Below are 17,848 nucleotides of genomic sequence, written 5' to 3' on the forward strand. Positions count from 1 at the left end.
TGTATACTGAGCGAAAAGGCGCTACTCGGCCTAATGCAACTTCTGGCACTTTATCCGTCGACCTGCAGATCAGAGCTGTTCTCGTACTTTTAAAGATTTGTCATGTGTATTGGAACATCGAAACCACCTGTGAAGCGAGTCATTTGTGTCAATGACCAACACATTGCAAGTGTGCTGGGGGCAGCCCGCAAGTGGCACCATGTCAACACTTGTGATGTCTTTCAACCGTACATATGTTTGCCTCCAAATGAAACAACATTCCTCCACATAGGAACACCTTACAGTCAGCAGTGGAAATTGAACCCCTATTGATATACAGCTCAGAGTTGGCCCTATCGGCCCTTCGAGCTGCGTTGCCCAGCAACCCTCAATTTAATCCTAGCCTAATCACGGGACAATTTACAATGACCAATTAACCCACCAACTGGTACGCCTTTAGAATTTGGGAGGAAACCAGAACACTCCGAGGAAACCCATGCGAGCTTGAGGAGAACGTACAAACTCCTTACAGGCAACAGTGGGAACTGAACCCGCTCTGCTAAACCCTACACTACCATGCTAGGATTGGAGAGCTTGTCTTATGAAGACATGTTGAGTGAGCTTGTGCTTTTCTCTTTGGAGTGAGGGAGGATGAGAAGTGACTTAATAGAGTTGTACTAGATGATGATAAGAGGCATAGATCAAGTAGACACCCTGCGACAGGGTGGAAATGACTAATACGAGGGAGCATCATTTTATGGTGATTGAAGGAAAGTATAGGGAGATGTCAGAGAAAGGCTTTTTTACACAGAGAGTAAAATGCTCTGTGTTACACAGAGTTGAGCGCTCTGCCAGGGGTAGTGGTAGAGGCAGATAGAATGGAATCAAAGACTCTACACAGATGCACCATGGAGAGCGTTCTGACCGGTCGCATCACATTGTGGAACGCAAGAGCAAGTGCAGAGGATCAGAAAAACCTGCAGAGGGTTGTTGACTCTGCCAGCTCCAGGAGGCACTAGCCTCCTTACCATCGAGAATATCTTCAAAATGTGATTCCTTGTAAAAACGGCATCCTTCATTAAGGAACCCCACCACCCAGGACGTGCTCTCTTCTCATCAGAGTGGTGGTACAGGAGCCTGAAGGCACACGCTCGATGTTTTAGCAACAGCTTCTTCCCCTCTGCCTCAGATTTCTGAATCCATGAACATGACCACACTATTCTTGCTTTCATTTTGCATTATTTATTTAATTGAATTGTATAAAATATTGCACTATACTGCCGTCGTAAAACAACACGTTTTAATGACTTGGGTCATTGAAAATAAACCTGATTTTGATATAATTCTGGACATTTAAGAGTCTCTTAGGTAGGCACATGGATGATTGAAAAATGGAGAGCCATGTCAGGAAGAAGGGTTAGATTGATCGGGTCAGCACAACTTCGTGGGCTGAAGGGCCTGTACTGTAATGTTCTACATTGTAAGTCTTAAGAAAAGTATTTCACTGGTTATAATGCACTTTAGGGTGTCCTGAAGGGAACGTAAATAGTACAGTCGGCAACACAAAGCAAGCAGTGAGACAGGAGATCCTTCCAGCTGGGAAAAAATACACAAGGACGCATAATGCTGTAGAATTTATTTTGAATAAAACATAAGGGAATGCTTTTTCCTGAGAAATAACCTTGAAACAGATTCCTGCACATCATAAACAGGAGATTCTGCAGGTGCTGGAAATCTGGAGCTGCACACACAAAATGCAGGAGAAACTCCCCAGGTCGGGCAGCGTCTATGGAAATGAATAAACTGTCGACGCTTTGTGCCGAAACATTTCATCAGGATGCTGCCTGACCTGCTGAGTTCCTCCAGCACGTTGTGTGTGTGAGACAGTGAAGGAAACAAGCTCCTTGAAATGCCAGACTGGAACAGAAACAGATATATCAGGTGCGTGGAGAATGGACACCCTCATAGTCGTATAGAAAACAATTATTACCTGACTCACTGGAGTAGAATTACAGACTCTTTAATGCAATGGGTGCAATTTAAGGGGCAAGTAGTTTCCAAATATTAAATACAAATATTGGGTAACAGATCCTGAATTCATTTTCTTAGTTGCATTAATAAGTCATATATTCCAAAGATATCAGAATCACGTTTAATATCATTGACCTATGTAGTGAAATTTGGTCTTCTCTGGCAGGAGTACAGTGTAATACATAAAATAAACTAAATTACAATAAGAAATACTCTCAAGGTCCACTTCATTTGGTACAGGGGTGGAACCTGGTGTGGTTTTCTGCTTTCTGTATTCCACTTCAAGGTTCGACATGTTGTTCATCCAGAGATGCTCTTCTGCGCATCACTGTTGAAACACGTGGTTATTTGAGTTACTGTCACCTTCCTGTCAGCTTGAACCAGTCTGGCCATTCGCCTCTGACCTCTCTCATTAACAAGGTGCTTTCACCCACAGTCTGCCCCTCACTGTATGGTTTTGTTTTTCACACCATTCTCTGCAAACTCTGGGGACTGTTGGATGTGAAAATCCCAGGAGGTCATTAGTTTCTGGGATACTCAGACCACCCTGTCTGGCACCAACAATCATTCCACAAAGTCACTTAGATCACATTTCTTCCCCATTCTGATGTTTTGTCTGAGCAACAGCTGAACCTCTTGACCACGTCTGCATGCTTTTATGCACTGAGTTGCTGCCACATGATTGGCTGATTAGATACTTGTATTAAGGAGCAGGTACATAATAAAGTGGCCACTGAGTGTACTTACTTTGATAATAAATTTAGTTTTGATTTTTCTTTGTAGCCGTTACACTTTATTTTGCATTGTTATTGTTTTACATTGTTCTACCTCAATGCACTGCATAATGATTTGATCTGTATGGACAGTATGCAAGACAAGATTTTCACTGTAACTCGGTACATGTGACAGTAATAATCAACATCATTATGTGCCATGTCGTAAGGCGTGGGCAAAGATGGTCTTATGATCATAATTGTTCTTGGCAAATTTTCTTCAGAAGTGGTTTACCATTGCCTTCTTCTGGGCAATAACAAGACAGGGGACTCCAGCCATTATCAATACTCTTCAGAGATTGTCTGCCTGGAGTCGGTGGTCACAGAACCAGGATTTGTGATGTGCACCGGCTGCTCATACGACCATCCACCACCTGCTCCCATTGCTTCACCTGACCCTGATTGGTGGGGAGAGAGGGATGGGTGGAGCTAAGCAGGTGCTGTGCCTTATCCAAGGGTGACCTGCAGGCTAGTGGAGGGACCTGTCATAAACTGGGAACCGCTTTGTCGAATATCTGCACTCCATAAAAATTCTCTCCCCTTCTCCTCTATTCCCCAATCTGGCCTCTTACCTCTTCTCACCCAGCTGTTGCCTTCCTTTCTCCTATGGTCCACTCTCCTCTCCTATCAGGTCCCTTCCTCTCCAGCCCTTTATCTTCCCACCCACATGACTTCACCAATCACCTTGTAGCTACCCTCCTTCCACTCCCCCACGTCTTCCCCCTTCCTTTCCAGTCCTGAAGAAAAGTCTTGGCCCAAAACGTTGACTGTTTATTGATCTCCGTGGATGCTGCCCAATCTACTGAGTTCCTCCAGCGATTTATATCTATTGCTTTGGAGGGAAGGGGTGCCCTACACCTCCTTTGGTGGAGACGTATCTCCACCCGCCACCCGGACAGTAATGAACTAGCTCCAATTCCAGTTCCTTTCATTTTTGATTTAACCCTTGGCTTAAACCTTGCTTCTCGTTTGCAGTGGCTGAGAGCAGAACCGTCAAGCAAAGGGGGGGGATAGGAGCGGATTCCCAGGATGGAAGGCGGAATGCAGTTACTGAACCGCGACGGACACAGCATCTCCCACAATTCCAAGCGGCACTACCACGATGCCTTCGTCTCCATGAACAGGATGAGGCAGCGAGGGCTGCTGTGCGACATCGTGCTGCACGTGGGGAACAAGGAAATCAAGGCGCACAAACTGGTGCTGGCCTCCTGCAGCCCGTACTTCCATGCCATGTTTACAAGTAAGTTCCTTCATTCGGGAAGGTGGGTGGGGAACGTGGCTGTCGCAAAGCATTCAGTTGACTTCAATTAAGCGTTGAAGTGCACATCTCAGACAACTTCTCATGCTATGTCACATCTATACCAGGACCAGGAGAACCCAAAACAGTTACTTTCCCCAAGCTGTAAGCAGATCAGCACCTCCACCCGTTAATTCAGCCCTCCACACCCCCAACCACCACTACTTTATCCTTTCCTGTCAGGGTCACCTTACCTACAGACACTCCTGTGGCTAGTGTCACTTTATGAACTTACAATCAAACTGTGTACAGTATATGATACATAGATAGATACTTTATTGATCCCAAAAGAAATTAAGAGTGTCACAGTGGCATTACAAGATATACTAATATTTGTATATTTGTGTTTATATTTATTGCATTTTTTAATATTGTGTTCTTTATCTTATTATTGTTGTGCTGCTTTATATCCAGAGTACCAATTATTTTGTTCTCCTTTACACTTGTGTACTGGAAATGTCATTAAATAATCTTGAATAAACACCAGAGTTTCTGCAGATGCTGGAAATCCAGAGCAACACACACAAAGTGCTGGAGGAACTCAGCAGGTCAGGTGGAATCTATGGAAATGAATAAACAGTTGATGTTTCAAGCCGTGACCCTTCATCAGGACTGGCTGATTACACAGTACTGACACGAAACATCAACTGTCTATTCATTTCCATAGATGCTGCCTGACTGCCGAGTTCCTCCAGCATTTTCTGTGCATTACTATTAATGCCCCTGAGAATGTGGTGGACAGCGATTCTATTTTATTTCTTTATTTAGAGATACAGCACAGTAACAAGCCTTTCCGGCCCAGTGAGCCTGCACCAACCAATTACAATCGTGTGATCAATTAACCTACTAACCCGCACGTTTGTATAGCGTGGGAGGAAATCGGAGCACCCGGAGGAAACCCACGCGTTCATGGGGAGAATGTACAAACTCCTTTCAGCCAGCGACTGGAATTGTACTCGGGGTGCTGGCGCTCTAATACGGTTAAGTGGACTGCTACGCTACCGTGCCGCCTCCTTGAACTGTTGCTTCACAATCGTCAATGGACAGTATCAGCAGCTTGAGGACACGCACTCAATGATTCAGGAACAGCTTCTTCCCCTCTGCCATCCAGTTTCTGTACGGAGGACAATGAACCCATGAATACTACCTCACTACTTTTTGATTTCCATTTTTAGTATGACTTATCTAATTTAACTATTTAATATATGCACTCACTGTAATTGACAGTTTTTTTTCTCTAATATTATGTATTACATTGTACTGCTGCTGCAAAGACAACGGATTTCATGATATATGCCGGAGATTTAAACCTGAATCCAGTTCTAAATTTCAGAGCCATCTGTACATTCTCCTCATGACTACGTAGGTTTCCTCTGAGTGCTCCGGTTTCCTCCCACAGTCCAAAGACATTCCAGTTAGTAGGTTAATAGGTCATTGTAAATTCTTCTGTGAATAGGATAGTATTAAATAGGTGGGTTGCTAGGCGGTGCAACTCATTGGGTCGGAGAAGGCTGTTTCATAATGTTTCTCTTTAATAAATAAATACTGTTTTATAGTGGTAGAGTGAGTGAACTTTGATTTTGTCACCGTATACTACCTTGAGATTCATTTTCTTTCAGGAAAATAAAGAAACATAATGGAATCAATGAAAAACTGTGCATAACAAAGATTGACAAACAACCAATGTGCAAAAGAAGTCAAATTGTGCAAATAATAAAAAAACCCACTGTGGTGAACTGCCCGTTGAGTGGGCTACTGTGTCCTATAGAGTTCCAAGCCGTATCATCTATTGGTGTCTCTGTGCCTGAAACACAGCATGAAAACAGGCCATTCAGCCCATCTATTAGAGACTTATCTGAGTTCACAAGAGGATCTGGGCTAGCTTGGGAATGTTGGATTCTGATGTTTTTAATCCAGGTTTTTTTCTGAAGTCAGAAAAGAGGCTTCACGATCGTTTTGTTAAGAGTTAATAGAACAAAGAAAATTGAAAGTGGACAGTATCAGAAGGGATCGAAGAAACAAAAGGAGGCGAGGCCATATGGTCAGCTCTTTTTATATCCCTATAAGTAACATTCCATTGAAATTTGTAGATGAGTGTCAACCAATCAGATAACCCCTACTTAAATAATACAATACCAAGAGATGCTTCTAATATCACACAAATGTAACTGCTCGAGGACACACTGAACGATTATGTTTACAAACTGTGACCACTAGGAAACATACTAAATGTGTATATAAGTAGTTATATAAAACACAAGCAGGTAATTAATTGTTAAGCTGCAAAGAAAATGACAATTAAATAGTCTAACCCAACAGTAAATAGGCCAGAGAGTGACAAATGGGAATTCAATGCAGACAAGTGCAGATTTTACACTTTGAGTTAAAACAAGTGCAGGTTTCACACTTTGACTGGCACAGGGGATGGTGGGGCTCTGGAAAGTGCTGGAAAACCTAATGGCCTGGGCGTACAGGTATATACAGTACAGTGCAAAGGCCTTAGGCATGTATATATAGTTAGGGTAGCTGACTTCTGCACACTATATTTGTTAATGTGGGGTGGCGAGCAAGTTTACAAATCTGGCGGGAGCAAAGAGCGCTGGGAATGGTGAGGGTGGAGCACGGTGGGAGGGGTGTGGGACAGGTAGCAGAGAAGGAATGACGGGTGAGAGGCGGTGCGGGTACAGACACACCCAGCCCTGAGACAATAGGCAAGGTAATTTGATTCCAAACAACTGGTTTGTTGATCATTACAGAATGTCTCTCTGGTGCTTCCCTCTCCCTTCCCCTTTTCCCAACCATGATTCCCGTCTCCCTGTCCCCTTCCCACTCTCAGTCCACAATAGAGACCCAGATCAGAATCAGGTTTATCGTCACTCACACATGTCGTGATTGTTTTGTTTTGCTGCAGTAGTACAGTGCAATATGTGAAATTACTACTGTAGAGTCTTAGGCACCCTAGCTATATATATGGGATGTGCCCAAGACTGTGGTTGCTGAAGGTAAAGAGACAGGAAGACAGGATGGTGAAGAAGATATTTGCCTTCATTCATCATGCCACTGAGCACGAGCGTTGGAAATTGTGGTACAGCTGTAAACGATGTTGGTGAGGCTGCACTTAGAAATACTGTGTACAATATAGTGTACTGCACACAATCTCTGCTTTAATATACCCAAAGACTTGGCCTCACAGCCAGCTGCAGTGATGAATTCCACAGATTCACCACCTTCTGGCTAAAGAAATTCCTCCTACTTTCTGTTCTAAAGGGACATCCTTCTATCCTGAGTCTGTGCCCTATGGTCCTAGACTCACCCACTGAAGGAACAACCTCTCCCCTCTATCTAGGCCTTTCAATATTCGATGGGTTTCAATGAGATAACCCCCCCCCCCCTCTAAACTCCAGTGAGTACAGGCCTAGAGACATCAAAGCCCTTTTGTTCCTAGAATAATTCCGATGTACCACCTCTGGACCTTCTCCAATGCCAGAGCATTCTTACTTCAATAAGGGGCCGAAAACTCTCACAATGCTCCAACTGTAGTCTGACCAGTGCCTGATAAAGCCTCAGCATCACATCATTAAGCTGGAAATGACCAACTAACCAACAAACTGGTACGTCTTTGGAACGTGGGGGGGAACCGGAGCACATGGAGGAAACTCGTGGTCACGGGGAGAACGTACGAACTCCTTACAGACAGCGGCAGGAATTGAACCCGTGCCGCTAGTACTGTAAAGCGTTGCGCTAACCACTACGTGACCGTTCCGTCCTGTGTCTTATGGCCTACCTCTGATGTCATCTACTGACTCCTGCTTTCTGTTGGGTCTGTTTGCAGACGAGATGAGCGAAAGTCGCCAAACGCACGTGACGTTACATGACATTGACCCTCAAGCCTTAGAGCAGCTCATACAATACGCCTACACTGCCGAAATTGTGGTGGGAGAGGGTAACGTGCAGGTAGGTCCCTCAATTTCTCCCATGAATTTTTGCGTTTCCTGTGCCGTCTTTAAATCCTTGCAAAAGTTGTATGTTTCACTTATTGTTAAGTTTTTTTTATAACACATGTACATTGAAACGCACAGCGACAATGTTCCATTACGTCAACGACCAACACAGTCCGAGATGTGCTGGGGGCAGCCTACAAGTGTTGACATGGTTCTGGTGCCAGCATAGCAAACCCACAGCTTATAACCTATAAGACCACAAGACATAGGAGCAGAATTAGGCCATTCAGCCCATCATGTCTGGTCTGCCAACTCAAATGTCTTTGGAATGTGGCAGGAAACTGGAGTACCCCGAGGAATCCCATACGGTCATGGGGAGGGAGAACACACAGACCCATTAAACAGTGACGGGAATTGAACCTTCATCACTGACACTGTAAAACGTCTCTCCTGGGGTTGGAGTACTGTGTATGTGTGGGACCCTCCAAGAGGACCACAATCTTGTGGTTCGGAGAGCCATGTTGACTGGAGTCGGAGCCTTGTGCTTTGACTCTTGGTAGGGTCATGTATACCAAATAGGTCAAAGGGAAGAAGCCAGACTAAGAGTGATCCACCGGTCCTCCAGGTTTGGGGGTTCAGTTCAGGACTAACAACCTGACTGGTCAAACAAAATAATTGTTTGAAGAATCTGAGTGTAATGGTGTTCCTGAGTCTCCACCCAGAACCAGCATGACTGACAGTAGTGAAAACCAAGATGAAAGAAGCCCTGAACATCACCAGAGATGGGGTTTGCTGCCCTAAATGCTATCGTCGTAACAGGCAGTAAGTATGGGTGGGAACGAGGATCAGGACTTGTTTCACTGTTTTTCTTTTGTTGCTCGGTGTGTTCTGTGATATTCTACTGAGCATTATGGGTACGCTGTCATGGTGCTGGAATGGGTGGCAACACTTGCGGGCTGCCCCTAGCGCCTTCTTGGATGTGCTGGTTGTTAACGCAAGTGACACTTTTCACTGTAGGTTTGGATGTACGTATGATAAATAAATCTGAATCTGAAGCAATTGCTTTAGAAGTGTAAGATCAGGTTGTATTTGTAAGTCTCGGATTATGTTATTCACCGTCCCTCTAGACCCTGCTCCCTGCGGCTAGCCTGCTCCAGCTGAATGGAGTCCGTGACGCCTGCTGCAAATTCCTGCTGAGCCAGCTCGATCCGTCCAACTGCTTAGGGATCCGGGGGTTTGCTGACACTCACTCCTGCAGTGACCTGCTGAAATCCGCACACAAGTACGTGCTCCAGCACTTCGTGGAGGTTTCCAAGACTGAGGAATTTATGCTGTTACCACTCAAACAGGTTCGTGTTTCCAGTTACTCCCTTTTTGTTAATCGCTGTTTTGTGCAATTTTGATTGGGGCGGGTTGGCTCTGCGGCCTGCAGTCAATGAATGACACAGCAATAGATTGAACTAAACTGAACATTCCTAGACTGGTTTGATGTTTTATATTATATGTGTTTTTTGTTTGGGTTTTGCTGTTTGCGTGATTGGGTCTTTTTTTTTTGCCCGTTAGGTGTTTGATGTTTTCTTTGAACAGATTCCATGGGGTTTCATTGTTTCGTGGCTGTCTGTAGAAAGATGAATCTCAAGGTTGTGTACTGCACACATACTTTGATATAAGTGAACTTTGAATCTTTGAATAAACAGTCAGGAATGAGGGTTAGGGTGTTAATATATAGGCAGTGGGAAATCTATCCCTCTTGAGTTTATTGATCTTCATAATCAGTGTGACGTTGATTCAGCCCACACCTTCATTAACCTGGTCCAACCCCACTTGCATTTCTTGCGATCTGTATTCAATACTCAAGTATCTTGGCTTCTCTCAGGACTCTAAGGGTTAGGGTTAGGGTCAGGGTAAGACTGTGACTGTGGGTCACAGACAAGGATTAGGTTTGAGGTAATGACACAAGGATAGGACACACACGAGGATTGAGGTATGACACGGGAACAAAGGTTAGGGTCAGGGTGAGGACGGGAGGATTGTGCATGCACGCACGCGCGTGCACACACACACACGGGTCAGGGTGAAGGTGAGGATATGAGGATGGGACACAAATAAGGATTGAGCTCAGGGTAAGGATGTGTCTGTGGGACACAGCAACGAGTGTCTGGGTAAGCAATATGAGCGTAGGGCACACACAAGGGTTAGGGAGAGGACAAAGGGACGGGGATTAGGTGGATAAAACTGAAAGTCAAAGCATGAGAGCAGACACCCGGGTTAGAACACAAGGACGTGACACAGGAAGGTTTCAGTAGGTACATTTAATGTCAGAGAAATGTATACAATATACATCCAGAAATTCTTTTTCTTCGCAAACATCCACAAAAGCAGAAGTGCCCCGTAGAATGAATGACAGTTAAAACATTAGAATCCCAAAGCCCTCCCGCAGATACCCCCTCCCACGCACAAGCAGCAGTAAGCCAATGACCGGCAAAAAGCATCAGCACCCTCCACCGAGCACTCGTGTGCAGCAATGCATCAATAAAGACACAGACTTGGAGTACCCCAAAAACTACTCGTTCACCCGGTAATTCGACATACCACACACGCTCTCTCCCTAATAAGGGAAAAAGAAGTGCTCCCATTTAACAGTGAGAGGAGAGCCATAACAAACAACTTGCTGATTTACGATGTTAAAATCTCTTGCTTTGTTTTTTCCGAGCTCTGTGCCCAGAGAGTCGGCCCCAGGGCTCGGGTCTCTGGACACACAAACCACAGCAGCTAACCCGTTGCTCCCGATGTTCCGTGTTCTCCCGCGATGCCTCCGTCAGGGGCAACGGCCTAGAATCAGCACAGCTCCAGAGTCGTGGAAATCCGGAAAGCTGAAGGCGTGCTCGACTTCCAGGCCACTTCCTTGGTATGTCAAAAAGTGGCCAGTCGTAAAGCTCTGAGAGCGATCCCATTCCCGCAAAGAGCTGAAGTCAGCGTGTAACTCCAGGTCAGGGTCTTCAGAAGAACCTTGAAAAGGAAACACAAGATCAAAGATAGAAAAAGAGCGGTTTCCGAAAATGCAAGCAAAGGAGTCACCTTTTAGCGTCATCTTGACATCACTCCGCCTCCAGAACAAATTAGCATTAAAGTACAAAATCTCAGGCACAAAGGTTAGGATTAGGACTGTTAGGACATGAGCAGTAACATAAAGGTGAAGGTCAAGAATTTATACATACAGGTCAGCTGATCAAATAGGTCTAATGCTGACCAACAGGGTTCCAGCAAGATGGTGCCCAGGACCAATGGTGACATCTTGTAGACAGTTTATAAAATAGCTTGGTATTCTTCTTCTAAATATACTTTTTCTGCATTGCAATTGGTGCAGGCTGTAATTTCCCTTTTGTGAATGTATTTTTGGGCCAACTGAACGATCTGGCACTTCAGCGATCTCCTGGGAAAGTGGTAGAATACGAACCTGTGGTCGGTTCCATTACTCCATGCTGATTAATGTGGCGAGCAAGATTAAGATCGACGAGGACGAGAGGGGAAAACGAGGAGTTGTTCAGTGCAGTCTGCCTGTGCTTGACCAGTCTCCCTCTTGCTGTTGCCAGAGGAGGATGCAGGAGTCTTGCGTCCCATGCTACAAGGTTTGATTGTCTCGGCAGCTCACGTGTGGACTCAGTTTTGGGGACTCTGCAGTTTGATGGCTAATGTTATGTGTGATATTTGTTTGCTCTTTTGCTGTTTACATGATTTGTTCTTTTTTTACATGTTTGACCGATTTGTTGTGTGTGGGGGAGGGTTTATTTAAATGCATCAAAGGTGTTTCTTTGTTTTATGGCTGTCTGCAAAAAAAATCTCAGGGTTGTATAATGTATACATACTTCGATAATAAATGTACTTTGAATTTTGAATAGAAAATTTAATGTGAGGCTGTAAGAACTCAGACACAGAGGTTAGGGATAGGGGACAATTTTTTTTTGCTGTTTTTGAGTAGATTGTTTGGGATGATCAATTGTGACTGGGATGCCTTGGCGAAGAATGGACCTGCAGCCTGTATTGGCTAGCGGCACGGCGCTGAACTGAATTAAACTGAATACCGCTGGTTTGATGTTTGACATTCTATGCAATGCTCGCTCACTTTTTGCTGATTGCGCAATTTGTTCTTTTTCTCGCACGCTGAGTGTCTGATGTTTACCTGAACAGGTTCCATGGTGTTTCTTTGTTTCGTGGCTGCCTGTGGGAGGATGAATCTCGGAGTTGTATTCTGTAAATATACATAATAAATGTACTTTAAATCTTTGAACATTCCTAAATACAAGGACCTGCACAGAAGGATTGGGGTTACGATACAAAAGGTAGGGTTGGGGTCTAGTGACACATTGACACAGGGCCCAGCCACAAGAGTTCAAGTGACCATACAAGCTTGAGAACACACGGTTGGAACCAAAGTTTGGAGAACGTATCTGCATTCTCTCTGTAGTTTGAGGTTATCTTTTAATATTTTTTAAAAAAAATTTTAAATTAGTTTTTCAAAACATTTTACAAAATTAAAAACCCCAAATCCCAATGAGGAGCATTAATACAGTGCAAGATTAAGCATACAATAACAATATGCTACAAAGGAAGAAAATTTAAGAAAAAAAGCACCTAAATTAAAGACAAGTGAGCTTAGCGTCCTCCCCAAGCCCCACAACACAAGAAAAAAACAACTCCAGACCAACCACCACACAGTATAAAGAGTATAAGAATATTTTTTTTTAGATTGTCACCAGTGTTTTACCCAATGGTGACATGAAGTTGGATTGTTGTGAAAACCCTCAGATGTCCCTCAGGAAAGAAAGTCTGTAAAACCCACCTCACTGGGCCAATATGACTCCTGACCCACACCACGAGGTTCAGGAGCAGTTATGACCCCTCAATCAGAGAGAATAATTTCACTCAGCCAAATACTGAACACTACAAACACTTTGTAGGGATCTGTTTTCACTTTGACAAGAAAGAGTCTTTTCTGTTTATCAGCGTCAAAATAAAAGCCAAATTAAATCCATTGTTATTCAATGTAAAACAGTTAAACGTGAAAACTTCTGGGGGGGGGGGGTGAATACTTATTCTAGGCATTGTAGTTTCTATTGACTTTTAACACTGGTATTGTGAATGGTGAATGTTCTTGCAAATAAGGAATTCAAACATACACAGCTTACCAAATGCTCAATATCCATAATTGCTAGTAAATTCTGGATAAAAATGGGCTTCCTCTGTATAGATTTCAGAAGAGTGTGGTGACAGGGCCATGCTGCTTTTCTTGTGCAAAAATAAAATAAAATATGTTTGAGCAGTATATGTTCTGAGTCCAGTTATTGGTGATGATAGGATGGACAGTAAATGATGGCACTGCCCACAAAGTCCACATCTCATAAGTTAACATATTTGTAAATAAAAGAATTACAGGCAGTCCCCGGGTTACGAACGAGTTCCGTTCCTGAGTCCGTCTTTAAGTTGGATTTGTACGCAAGTCGGAAGAAGTACATCTGGTAGTATTTAGTGTCAGTTAGTCAAACGTTTGTCTTAGTGTATAGTACAGTATATATTTTACCTTTCTATGCATATAAAACACTTAAGAAACATATGTATTCCAATAATTAAACCACTGCGTTGCTTAGTAATAATTGTAGCTTTCATCGGGGCAGGGCCTTTCCCATGCTCCTTTATTCTCACTTTATCCTTTATTCTTTTAAATTGTTCAGATCGTTGACTGACTGTAGCCTAACGCTTTTCCAATGACCGACGGCATTTCACCTCTTTCCAAACGCTTTATTATTTCCACTTTATTTTCAATCGTTATCGTTTCCCATCAATAGAACAGAAACACTGCGAGTGACGGCTCCCGAGGACCACTGCACTGAATTCCCCGGGTCCTAAACTCCACCACACTGAGACGTGGGGACGTGGGGACAAGTGGGGTGTGTGCTGGGTTTGGGTATTTGATCCTCCACAATATTCCGCGTGGAAATTTAAACTGGAGGTGGCAGTGTTTTTTTTTTACGAGGTCGAGTTGCGAGCTCGACATCAACTCAGCACGGATGATATGGGAGTCACGGCAATGACTTAAAATGGCAGACGGCGTCGTGATCCGACTTAAAATGGCGGACGGCGTTCTCCTTCCTTGGTTCGTAAGTACGAGTTGTCCGTAAGTCGGATGGTCGTAACTATGGGACTGCCTGTATCCGTATTTGCTTAGAATTTTTCCAGTCTCAAAGCAACTTCTCAGTTTTGGATAAGATATTACTGATTTATTTTTATTATTGTTTCTCTCTTTTTGTATTTGCACAGTTTCTTGTCTTCTGCGTTCTGGTAGAACGTCCGAGTTGGTGTGATCTTTCATTGACTCAAGAACATGAATCTCAGGGTTGTATATAGTGACATATTAGTAGTTTTGATTATAAATTTACTTTGAATTTTGAGAGGGGAGGACAGAGGAGAAGGTTTAAGCCACACAGTCACAATGTCAAAAAGGGATCTTTCTGTGCTGTATTGGAATAATTTTTCCTTGTTTTACAGGTGCTTGATCTTATTTCCAGTGACAACCTGAATGTCCCTTCAGAAGAAGAGGTCTACAGGGCCGTGCTGAGCTGGGTCAAACATGATGTGGATAGCAGACGCCAGCATGTCCCTCGAGTAAGGAACCGAATCAAATGATTATCCCTGCCAACAAGTGTATCATCTGTTGTCTCACTTACTGAATATTCAAAGGGCTAGATAGAGTGGACATGAAGAGAATGGTTCCATTAGTGACCAGCGGGCACAGCCTCAGAATAGAGGGGCGTCCATTTAGAAAAGAGATGAGGAGGAATTTCTTTAGAAAGAGGGTGGTGAAGCTGTGGGATTTTTTGCCGTAGATGGCTCTGGAGGCCAAGTCATTGGGTATATTTAAAGCTGTGGTTGATAGGTTATTGATTAGTCTGGGCATCAAAGATCATGGGGAGAAAGTAGAATCGGTTTGGGAGAGATAAGTGAGCCATGATGGAAAGGTGGAGAAGACCTGATGGGTCAAACGGCTGAATTCTACTCCTTCACCTTATATTCTTACGAAACTGACTAAGTTTCTGTGAATTCCCACAGCTGATGAAGTGCGTGCGCCTGCCTCTGTTGACCCGGGATTTCCTGATGAGTAACGTCGACACGGAACTGCTGGTCAGGCACCACTCTGAGTGCAAAGACCTCCTCATCGAGGCTCTGAAGTATCACCTCATGCCCGAACAGCGCGGAGTCCTCAGCAACACCAGAACCAGACCTCGACACTGTGAAGGTGCTAGCCCTGTACTTTTTGCAGTCGGTAGGTATGCCTCTCCTAAGTTCTAACTCTTTAATCAAGTTTATGTTTAACTTTACAGTTAAGGATTAGCTTCATTTGTCACGTTTATATTGAAACATACAATGAAATGTGTCAAATCAGCGAGGATCGTGCTGAGCATCCCACAAGTGTCACCACCCTTCCAGCACCAACGTAACATGCCCACAACATACAAACCCAAATCTGCGTGTCTTTAGATTGTGGGGGGAGCCCTTGTGGTCGGGGAACGAACGTACAAACTCCTTAAAGACAGCCCCAGGAATCGAACCCTGTAACACGTGGTGCTAATCATGATGCTGGTGTTGCTACGCACAGATTTATCTCATTTACTTCTATTGAAATCTTGTTTGGCTCTGGGTTCTGTGTGAATTCAGTAGCCGCTTTTTGCCAATAGTGGTACGTAGACAGAGGCGGTAGGGGAGTGTAGCGGTTAGCATAATGCTACTACATAGTAGTCAATGCTGACCGCTGTGCTATCATGTTGCCCTAATAAGGACGCACTGGAGAGTAGCAGTGTTGTCTGAACGCACACCTTGGTGGAGACCGTCCTTTCACTGTCCTTAACGGTGTTGTTCCTCAAAGCATTGTGGGATGCTATGTTGGCACTGGAGTGTGTGGCGACGCTTGTGGGCTGCCCCCAGCACACCTTTGGGTTGTGATGCTTGTTAACACAACTGACATGTTTCACTGTATGTTTTGATGTGCAGCCCTGTGCAAAAGTCTTAGGCACAGAGTTGTGGCGAGGAGAGGGAGTTTGTGAATCTGGCGGGAGCAAATGATGTTGAGAATGGTGAGGGTGGAGCATTGTGGGAGGGTTGTGGGACAGGTGGCAGAGAAGGAGTGCCAATGGTAGAGTGCAGTCACACCCAGACCTGAGACACCAGGCAAGGTCATTCTATTCCAAACCATTGATTTATTGATCATTACAGAATGTCTCTCTGGTGCTTCCCTCTCCTTTCCCCTTATCCCAACCATGATACCCTCTCCCTGCCCCCTTCCCACTCTCAGTCCACAATAGAGACCCATATCAGAATCAAGTTTATCATCACTCACACACATCATAAAATTTCCTATTTTTATTTGGTAGCAGTACAGTACAAAGCATAAAATTACTACAGTACTATACAAAAATCTTAGGCACCCTAAGAGATTTGTAAATACCGTACATATGATAAATAAATGAATCTGAAGTCTGGAAGTCAAAGCACAATGACAGAAGCCTGGAAATGGAGACTGGAGGCCTGTCCCTGGAGCAGGAGGGGAGTGTGTGCATCAGTGTGTGTGTGTGTGTGTGTGTGCAGGTGTGTGTTTAAAAGAGTTTGTTTTGCTGTAATTCTGTTGCTTGTTGTGTCCCATGTTGGGGATAGAAGGTGTGGTGCCACTTGTGGGCTGCCCCCAGCACATCCTCGTGTCGCGTTGGTTTTTAACTGAAATGACGCACTTCACCGTGTGATCATGTACACGCGATAAATAAATCTGAATGTTTTAAATTGTAAATCGGGAGCCTTATAGCAAACAGTAGCCAAGGTGATTCGGACAGGTGGGGCTCGTCAGCTGTGGTCGGCAACTCATCAGGGAGAAGGAAAACTCTGATCTCAAACCTCCGCTGCCTTGCAGCTACACCCACTCATGAGGAAGGCATTGAGAGTAAACCCCGAGAGGAAAATCTGGAGCTGAGTCCCTAAGGCGGTCGAGTTCTACATTGAGTTCAACGCTGACTGGCCGCCCTTGTGATGCTGCTGGTGCCAAACTGTATTGCTCCCTGCCGTTCCTTTGGATTCATGAGCTGTGTGAAGCCTGCTGCATGGGCAATAGCTTGCTCTCAATGTCATACTGCCCCAGCCTGCATATACGTAAAAAACTAGGACACAACATCCATCGTCAACCCCGACCAACAGAGGCCTCTCAGAGCCAAGCTGAAGTGGAATTAATTGAGGTGGACCTGCCAAGTTCTAACTGCTGCAAAGTAAGGTTACCTGAGGTCAGGGAGAGGTTAATGGCACTTGGTGAGGCAGGTTTCCAGATTGGTTGTCACGTGCTAGGTGCTCTCTGCTGGTCGGAAGCAAACAGCGCGATGTAACAGCTTCCTCTGTTCTTTGTGCATTATTGTTGTCTGCACTCAGTGTGACGGGTGCTCCCAGATGGAGGAACTGGTTATTCTTCAGACAAGTACTGGCGGATGCTGCCATATCTGTTGGGAACATGCCACGGGCAGGTGAACACTCTGCCTGCTCCCAGTTACTACAGCGTGCAAGCAAGGATAATTGTGACTCCCGTGAATCGGCCGACCGGAGGAAGAGCTGTCAGTCTGCAGGGTGGCAGAAATAGGAGGTGTAAAAACCCTCTTTATGGGTCTGGTTCCCAGCAGCTTTTTAAAAACAGAGCTGCTGATTAAACCTGAGAGTGGCCTCCTCTTCTGTTGTGATGAGGCCACTCTCATGTTGGAGGAGCAACGCCTCATATTCCATCTAGGTAGCCTCCAACCTGATTG

The 17,848-nt window shown here is 44.6% G+C and overlaps 1 protein-coding gene across 1 annotated transcript in view; it reads left to right on the plus strand.

Moving 5' to 3' along the window:
* klhl17 (kelch-like family member 17) overlaps nucleotides 1-17,848 on the plus strand; it is a 58,761-nt gene that overhangs the window by 10,223 nt on the left and 30,690 nt on the right. Inside the window, exons 3-7 of the mRNA XM_073032303.1 lie at nucleotides 3,759-4,023; nucleotides 7,913-8,034; nucleotides 9,149-9,370; nucleotides 14,565-14,681; nucleotides 15,126-15,339. Of these exons, the coding sequence (XP_072888404.1) occupies nucleotides 3,813-4,023; nucleotides 7,913-8,034; nucleotides 9,149-9,370; nucleotides 14,565-14,681; nucleotides 15,126-15,339 (886 nt within the window). The 5' untranslated portion in view covers nucleotides 3,759-3,812. The remainder of the gene's footprint in view (nucleotides 1-3,758; nucleotides 4,024-7,912; nucleotides 8,035-9,148; nucleotides 9,371-14,564; nucleotides 14,682-15,125; nucleotides 15,340-17,848) is intronic.

This window comes from Hemitrygon akajei, chromosome 29 (genome assembly GCF_048418815.1).
Source record: "Hemitrygon akajei chromosome 29, sHemAka1.3, whole genome shotgun sequence".
NCBI classification, from domain to species: domain Eukaryota; kingdom Metazoa; phylum Chordata; class Chondrichthyes; order Myliobatiformes; family Dasyatidae; genus Hemitrygon; species Hemitrygon akajei.